The sequence below is a fragment of the Rhinolophus hipposideros genome, assembly GCF_964194185.1.
Source record: "Rhinolophus hipposideros genome assembly, chromosome: 6".
NCBI lineage: Eukaryota > Metazoa > Chordata > Mammalia > Chiroptera > Rhinolophidae > Rhinolophus > Rhinolophus hipposideros.
In genome coordinates, this window is record NC_138052.1 from 91,741,967 (window position 1) to 91,750,786 (window position 8,820).

The 8,820-nt window shown below is 44.4% G+C and overlaps 2 protein-coding genes across 2 annotated transcripts; one reads left to right on the plus strand and one right to left on the minus strand.

The window, feature by feature from the left end:
• Positions 1-2,893: 2,893 nt before the first annotated feature.
• On the minus strand, positions 2,894-3,247 carry LOC308498720 (small cysteine and glycine repeat-containing protein 9-like; the record flags this gene model as incomplete). Its single annotated transcript, XM_081051208.1, has 1 exon — positions 2,894-3,247. One exon carries the CDS (start codon positions 3,245-3,247, stop codon positions 2,894-2,896), a length of 354 nt encoding a protein of 117 aa, XP_080907334.1.
• A 2,401-nt stretch (positions 3,248-5,648) lies between these two features.
• LOC308499270 (small cysteine and glycine repeat-containing protein 8-like) lies at positions 5,649-5,990 on the plus strand (the record flags this gene model as incomplete). Its single annotated transcript, XM_081052370.1, has 1 exon — positions 5,649-5,990. The coding sequence occupies one exon, from the start codon at positions 5,649-5,651 to the stop codon at positions 5,988-5,990; it is 342 nt and encodes a 113-aa protein (XP_080908496.1).
• Between the last annotated feature and the right edge of the window lie 2,830 nt (positions 5,991-8,820).

Genomic DNA, 8,820 nt, shown 5'->3' on the forward strand with positions numbered 1-8,820 from the left:
AAGGAAAGGCAGGCACCACACTGTACCCACCTGCCACATCGTGGTACACTAACAGTATGTTCCTTTCATTTAAACAGCAAGGATGACTCATCACACAGGTTCACTTAAGCCACAGCACCTCTTTAGGCACACAGCTCAGCACGAACACAAATACATGTGCATTGCTGACCCTCACCATGCATGACCAAGAAAGGATATTACTTTGCTAGGGCCGCCATAATAAAGTACCACAGACGGGATGGCTTAGACAACAGGGATTTATTTTCTCCCAAGTCTAGAGGTTAGAAGTCCAAGATCAAGGTGTTGGCAGATTTGGTTTCTTCTGCAGCCTCTCTCCTTGGCTTGCAGATGGCCACCTTCTGTGTCCTCACATGGTCTTCCCTCTGTACATGTCTGAGTCCTAATTCCCTCTTCTTAGAAGAACACCAGCCATATTTCTTTAGGGCCCACCTTAATGACCCTCTTTTAAATTAATTACGTCTTTGAAGATTCAATCTCCAAGTAAAGTCACATTCTGAGGTACTAGGAGTTAGGAACTCAACATAGAGATTTTGGGGGGATGCCATTCAGGCTATAACTAAAGACTAACAAAATACAAAGATGTTATGTGCTTTGCCCTTAATTCATGTGATTTTCTAGTGACCTATGTTCAATATAATATGCCCTTCGTTCTTTGTTTTTAAATAGCCATTATGGATTTATACTTATCTTCTTTTGCATATCAAGTTGTCATCTATTTAACTGTAGGAATTGTGTCTCAGTGTCCCCCAAAGGACCTAGAATGATGTTTGACAAATAAATGTTCAGTAACTGTCACTGGTTTACCCTGGTCCCTGGGTCCTTTATTCACAAATCATTGTCAATATTGAGTATTACATCTCAATGGATCCTAACAACCGCTTGTCTCCTACTTACACTGACTGAAAGCAAGCTCACATTGCTAGTGAGTGGGACAGGAAAAGCAAGAGCCTAAGAAGCTTTAAATCTCTGTCACTAAGAGTGGCCTCAGGTTCCAGAACTGCGTCAATTAACCTTACTTTGTGAGAAAGTAAGGAAAAGCTAGGTAAGATAAATGGACCGGGACATCTCTTCTGACTCCCCCACTTCTCACTGAGAACAGCCATGTGACAAGAGGTGGTCCTAAAGGTGGAATCTGGTCCGAAGGGGAAGGATGAGTCAGAGGGTGGGGACCCCCAAGGATAAATCCTGGAGGCTGAGAGTAAGGGGTTCTGGCCAGCCAGAGGGCACTAAAAGCTTAAGACTCTTGGAAGTAGAAAAAGAAATGGAAACAGAGCCAGGTGAGTACCCCAACCTACCTTGTCAACTCAGAATCTGGGGAGGGTCATCTCATACCTCACTCCTCAAATTTTATCTTCTGAATCCCATTAAGGAAGACCCCCTTTGGGAGTTTTATTTGACATGGTTATTCAACTCATGTTTCCTTTGATTATTTCATTCTATTCAGTCAGTTCCACCTGTTTAAGCATTCATCTCTGTCAGTCTCTGCTTAGAGTTACAAGAAAACAACCCAAGTGAGCCTTGTGGGATTTGTGCAAGAATGCTCTCCTGGGAGATATTCCCAAGGGGGTTGGCTGGCTTTGACCCCATTGTCCCCTTTCCCTCTCACCTTGTTCTATACCAGCCATGAAGAATCTGGAGGGTCTGGAGTCCACACAGAAACAGGCCAGGAAGCACTGTGGGAAATTAACAGAAGAGGGGTTTGGGGACACATTTTATTGTATCTGTGGACTCCTTCAGAGAATGCTGAGGGGGTGGGATGGAAGTTGAGCATAATGTGATTATTTTGAATCTAATGCTTATCTTCTGAGGTTACAACTGAAAGCAGATTTTGTAGTTTGCAGAGACTGATAGACTTCTACGGTGCCTGCCATGACTACAGCTCAACTTCATTCTCTGGGCTGAATGGGTTGAGTTATGGGACACAGAAGCTTAGTGAGTGGTGATGGCTGAATGGGAAGCATATATAGACTATAGAGCTAATGGTCAGAGAAATGCGATGACACCATTTATGTTCTATTTTGGAGTAATTCTCAGCAATGAAGCCATGTCAGTCAAGATCAATGTACAGTACAAGGGGACTCTAGAATTATACAACAGTGGCTATACTAAATGATGAACCTCAAAAGTGACATGCTTCTAAGTGATCGTATGATCAGGCAGGGTCTGTACACATATTCACACACTCAGACTTCTGTTGCTAAGACTATGAAGGGAGAGAGATTTGGGGAGAGTTCAGTTTATGACATTTTAATGCTAAAATGGAGGATGTGCCTTTAAGTCCCTCACTTCTTCCTAAACCCACGACGGAGTCTTCATTCATTACTCTACTTACATCAATCACAAACCATTTATCTAGTTTTTGATTTATTGCTGCCTTTACACATATAATGTCTGCCTCATCTGATGGGATCAAAACACATTTCCCCCCATGGACACGCAGTTTAGAAACTGGAAAGAGAAAAAAGAGATGTTTTTTTGCGGCTGATTTAATATAATTTATTAAGGTAGTTGTTTTTGAGTGTACAGAGATGACAATGCAGTGGTAAGAACAGGACATAAATAAAGAAGCATTTCAAGAAGGTGGAACAAACTGTCTTGACTGTTTTGTAGAGGACGTGATTTGAATGGTAATGACAGACAAGACAGCACATTTATCACTTTGTTTGGTATTTATTTAATGCAGGCATGATCACAGAAACTACAGAAATGTGAGATTCTTATGGGCTGGTGATAAGGTTCAGGTCATGCTCCTGACTTACAATTGAGAGAGGAGCAGACGGGGGTGGGGGGGGGCAGGAAGGGGACGGGGGGGGGGGGATATCACCTGCAGTGCAGTCACCTGCAGTACCTGCCCAGAGGCCAGGCCCGCCGCCTAGCAGCAGCATTGCTTCTGGCAGCAGCACTTCCGCTGACAACAGCATTTCTGCTGACAGCAGCCCTTCCCGCAGCCGCAGCCATACGAGCCGCAGCCACACGAGCCACAGCCATAGGAGCGGCGGCAGCAGCAGACCACGGGGACGCTGCAGCAGCCCCCACAGCAGCCACAGCAGCAGGGACAGCAGCTGGAGCAGCAGCCAACCCGGTAGCTTCTGCAGGTGCCACAGCCACCGCCGCAGCCACCACCACAACCACCACCACAGCCACCACCACAGCCACCACCACAGCCACCACAGCGACCACCACCGCAGCCACCACAGCGACCCCCACCACAGCCACAGCACCCCATGGTGTCAGTAGAGAGGACTTGAGTGAAGTGAGGAGAGATACTCAGGAGGTGAGGGAGGTCTGATGCCCCTTCTGTTGGGGGCCCCTTATATACCGACCCTGGGGATGGGAGAGGAAGACACGTGACCACTTCCTTGTTGCTATTTGGCTCCATCTACACTGAAGAATCCATCATCTATTTACTTCCCTTGTAAATGTCCTCACCACATTTTCAGTTTTGTTTATTTTTTTTCATAAGACTACATTCCAATGTAAGTAAAAACAGGCTAAGCGTTCTAGGGAAGCATTCTGGGAACCAGGCTGCCACCAGGAATGAAGGGGCAGACTCCTCTGTCCTCACATGATGCCCAGGGAACATCACTGTGTGTGTGAGCTGTCAGCAGGCCTTACAGACCACACACGTCATCAGGCAGGTGGAACAGGTGATCTGTGAGCTCCCAATGGGTGGGCACAGTGAGTTAAGGCACAGTTCCTGACTTCACAAAACTTGCAATAGAATGTAGCACTGGGAGTTGGGAATGTGAAAATGGTGGCAGAATCAAAGGCCTCTGCCAAGGCCAGATGCCATCACTGGGTTTGTTGACCAGTGGAAAATGCTAAGGCTGGAAACTTTTACTTTTTTACTTCGTCATTTGAAGCATACCATTGTGATTTGTCTTTTCACATCTAGGCTGCAATGATTATTTTTAAGCTAGAAATAAATCCCCTTACATGTTTGCATTTTCATGATATAATTCTTGGTGTTTGCTTTGGATGAGGCACTAATTTTTGTCCTGGATTATATGATATCAATTGATGTCTGAGAGAAACACCCCTGTGCTAAGTAGCCTGAGCTCAGTGACTTTGAGAGCAGGTGGGTCCCTCAGGCGTGCAGAGGCCAGAGAAGCAAGGAGAGGCCGGATGTAGGGAGAGAAGCAGTGTGTGGCCTTAAGGAGGTGAGTGTCGCTGTTGACGCTGGTGAGATTCGATGGCTGGTGACCAACACGGAGGCTGTGAAAAGATAAGGCAAGAAACATGAGAGTGAATGTGGGCTGCCATCACGCATGCTGATGAAGGAGCATCTCGGGCCATCACTGCGAGTTCAGAGGACCTGGATGGGGATATTTGGTGGCTGACACATCCCCGGAGCTTCATTTGGTAGCAGGTTTGCTGCTCAGAGCCTATTTTCCCAATCTGGTAAGACTGTTTTTCAGGAATTTGAATGAGAGGAAATACTGCAGTGTCCCTAGAGCTGATTGACATTGTTAATGATTCTAAACCATTTCTGTGGTAAGTGGACCAAAAAGAGCACTTCTATTGCTTTGAGGGGTCTTGAACTGGGGTGAGGGGTGCTGTGGAGCTAGAGATATGTGAATAAGTTTGAGAGCTTTTAAGGAGGTAGAATCAACCGAGTTTGGTGAAAGACTAGATAGGCTGAGAGAAAGGAAAGATTCAAAGATAACCCCCACCCCCTTTTTAAAGGATTGCCAACTTGATGGATAAAGAGAAGGAGAGGAACATTTTACTCTTTGGTGGTGGTTTGTAGTTGGGCAAGGAAGATTATGATTTGTGTATGGGGCCTGTGACACTGGAGGGGCCACTGAGACACCCAGGGGGAGAAGATGGTGTCATGTGGTAGCCACCAATGGATATGGAATCTGATGGAGAGTCTAAGCTGGAGGTGTATATTCAAGGAACAAATCTGGAAATCTACATGTGGAAATTGAAACTGGGGGTATGGATGTGAACACTAAGGGAGGGGAGAGTGAGAGGAGGGAGCATTGGATCAAGACTGAAAACACAATGTTTGGGATTAAAAAGAAAGAAGGTCATTTAGTTTAAAAACAGCCCTAATCCCTTTGGAAACACAGCTGTGAACGTGTAACAACTTCATAAGAATTACAATGGCCAATGTAATGAGATCTAAGGTACACAAAAGTAGTAGGTGTAAAATTTGAAAGAAAATGGGTTATGGATTTTGGACATTCATATTGACTCTTTCATACTTTGGAATTTTCTGTTAATGCAGGGTGATTTCAACTGAATATATGGAAAGGAAACCATTGAGGAGAAATGGAAAAGGAAGTGGGTGGCCATTGAATGCCTTCATAACTCAAAATCTCAAAGATTCAACAATGTTTCAATGAAGATCTCCTCCAATATGTTAGCATCTCTTGCTTTGCTTCTAACATGACCTTAAAGAGAAAAGCTAAAATTAGCAAATGTCAAATATAGTTCATAAGAATGTAAACAGGAATAACCCTAAAACAACAAGGAAGTGACCACTGGTCATGTGTCCTGGGTCACTCCCTCTCCCATCCCCAGGGTTGGTATATAAGGGGCCCCCAGCAGAAGGGGCATCAGACCTCCCTCACCTCCTGAATATCTCTCCTCACTTCACTCAAGTCCTCTCTACTGACACCATGGGGTGCTGTGGCTGTGGTGGTCGCTGTGGTGGCTGTGGTGGTGGCTGCGGTGGTGGCTGTGGTGGTGGCTGCGGTGGTGGCTGCGGTGGTGGCTGTGGTGGTGGCTGCGGTGGTGGCTGCGGCGGTGGCTGTGGCACCTGCAGAAGCTACCGGGTTGGCTGCTGCTCCAGCTGCTGTCCCTGCTGCTGTGGCTGCTGTGGGGGCTGCTGCAGTGTCCCCATGGTCTGCTGCTGCCGCCGCTCCTATGGCTGTGGCTCGCGTGGCTGTGGCTCGTATGGCTGTGGCTGCGGGAAGGGCTGCTGCCAGCACAAATGCTGTTGTCAGCGGAAGTGCTGCTGATAGAAGCAATGTTGCTGCTCGGCGGCCGGTTTGCAGGTGCTGCTGGTACCCAGCCTGTTGGTAAGACTTCCCTCCGTTTCATCCTATCATTCTCCCTCCTCTCCAGGTCCTGAACTTTCTTCCCATCTTTTCTTTGATGCCTCAAGTTTTTCCATCTGAAAGTTTCCAAACAAATAGGCACCATCTCATGGAATAGACATGAGTGCTGCCCAGCACCTGCATGATTGTGCAAATCACTAAATTCAGCTGAATAAAATCATGATTCCTAATGTTTGGTTTGATGGCTATGTTTGTTCAATGCCTTTCAACTCTGTTTCACTTTTTTCTGTCTGCATGCAGTTTCTTTCCTTTGTTGGTGTGTGTTCTCAGTTATCACAAATTTCCTAATAAAATGAAAAACTAGATGCTTATAAAGATTCTTTTTTGCCTTTGTTGTGTATGACCCCAGGGAATCCTGGTTTGTCTGTTCTAAAACCTGAGGATTTATCTTTGCACAAAGCCTTTAAAACAGTTGCAATGGTATCACAAACAAAGGTCCTACAAGAAGCTCTGGTCAGGTCTCTGGGAACCAAACTCTCCCCTCAGTGAAACATCACTATGCCTCAATGACTCCTTCTTCCTTACACCCCAGTGTGTTGTCGCTCAGGAGATAGGTTCCCCATTTTATTGATGTAACATGACATTGTCCTTCAGAGGCTGCCCCACAAGCCAAACTTGGGCATTTCCATCAGGACCCAAATACAGACTTGAATGCCGGCACCCCCATTTGGACTTTCGATGGGTTTATTTTATTGGTATGTTTCATCTCCCCACCCTTTCTCTTTTTGGTGCATGAAGTTTTCTTCTTTTCAATTTTTTTGGTACCCTGAAACATTCAATAAAAGACATGTAAAACATTTAAAAATACAGTCATGCGCCACTGATCCCGGTAATATGTTCTGAGAAATGTGTTATTAGTCAATTTCATCATTGTATGCACATCGCAGAGCGTTTTCACACAAAACTAGATCGCATAGCCTGCAACACACCTACGCTCTATGGGGTAGCCTATTGCTCTTAGGCTACAAGCCTTTACAGCATGTTACTGTACAAAACAACACGAGATCCTCAAGCACAGAAGGAAATGATGCAATCTGTAAACACACGAAGTACGAAGCTGTGGCTGGTGTAACACGGCACACTGTTTTACAGCAAACTTTTTTTTTTTAATGAGTAGAAAGAGTCCACTCTAAAATAACAATAAAAAGCATAATATAGTAAATACATAAACCAGTAACATAGTTACTATCATTATCAAATATTATGCACGGTGCATAATTATATGTGCTACACTTTTATACGACTGGCAGTCCAGTAGGTCTGTTTACACCAGCATCACAACAAACACATATGTTTGTGAGTAATGTGTTGGGCTATGACATCACGACGGCTACGATGTCACTAGGGGATACGACTATTTCAGCTCCATTATAATGTTATGGGGTCACCATCAGATATGTGGTCCGTCATTGACCAAAACATTGTTATGGGACACGTGACTATAAATCAAGTTAGGTTGTTACATCCTCTCCCCATGCCTCTGTATTCTCAACTATCTTTAGCAAAAGTAATAAATGAAGTTAAGTCCTGATGAAAAGAAGCTCAGGGGACAGGGGATCTTCAATCCTTCTTTGAAGGAGAAAGACTTCTGCTTCAATTTCATTCAAAAAAACAAGGTAACTTTCTTATTTCCCTTTCCTTCTCTTTTCCTTTTTCTTTCCTTTTCCATTGCTTTGCTTTCCTTCCTCTCCTCTTCCTTCTCTTTCCTTTCCTTTTTTCTTTTTCTGATTGTTTTCTATCGCTTTTTCCAACTGTTGAGATTCTTCTGTTTTTTTTGTTTTGTTTTGTTTTGTTTTTGTTTTTTGAGATTCTTCTGTTTTATTAGCAGTAGATCCCGCAGGCTGAGGCACTCTTGGATCACAGTGGCTCAATATTTTCACACTTCGATACAGTCTCTCTGTTCACAAAAGAGGGGTGGGGGCACTATGCTGGAGAACATATAAAAAATAATGTCGCTTCTTGGCCTTTTGGCTCAGATCAAGTGTAAAAAATAAAATAAATGAACAACATAGCTGGGCTCAAAACCAAGTTCAATATCTCTGTGGACCAGATATAGAATGGAAATGCAGAACACAAGGCTGAAGCCAGGGTCTCATTGGGTTCTGGGCCTAAAAGAAGGCTGTAAGTACATGGAGAGTAGAAACAGGATAATAAAGATGAAATATTCCACCTGAGAGCAAGGACTGGAGCCAGGCTTACATTTGATGTTAGGTGCCAAGGTGGGGTCCCATTGGTCTCAAAAAAAAAAAAATAATAATCTACTGCTCTTTGCTGCCTGGGGCTATGGCTGATAAAATGCTGTTGGCCAGAAAGACTGGAAGATATAGATATGGCCCTGAAAACACAAATTGACGAATCATCTATAGACTGAGAATAATCTCTGATATCTATTACTACTATGGGAAAGGACTTGGAGGTGGAGCAGGAAAATGTAACTGCAGAACTCCTAGGAAGAAGCAAAGGCGGGGTGTTGGGGTGAGAAGAGAGAGTGAGAGAAATGAAAACAAAAATGGAAACACCTTGCACTTAAAGTAAATCTGTAAGTAGGAAACTCTTCGTAGTAGGAAGCCTTGAAGATGGCCCCCAATGATCCCTGCCTCTTGCTGTTCACACCCTTGTGTGAAGACCTTCTCTTGAGTATGCATTGGATCTAGTGACTAAAGAATAGAAGACCACAAAAGTGATAGATTTCACATCCTTGATTAGGTTACAAAAGTCTATACTTCCATCT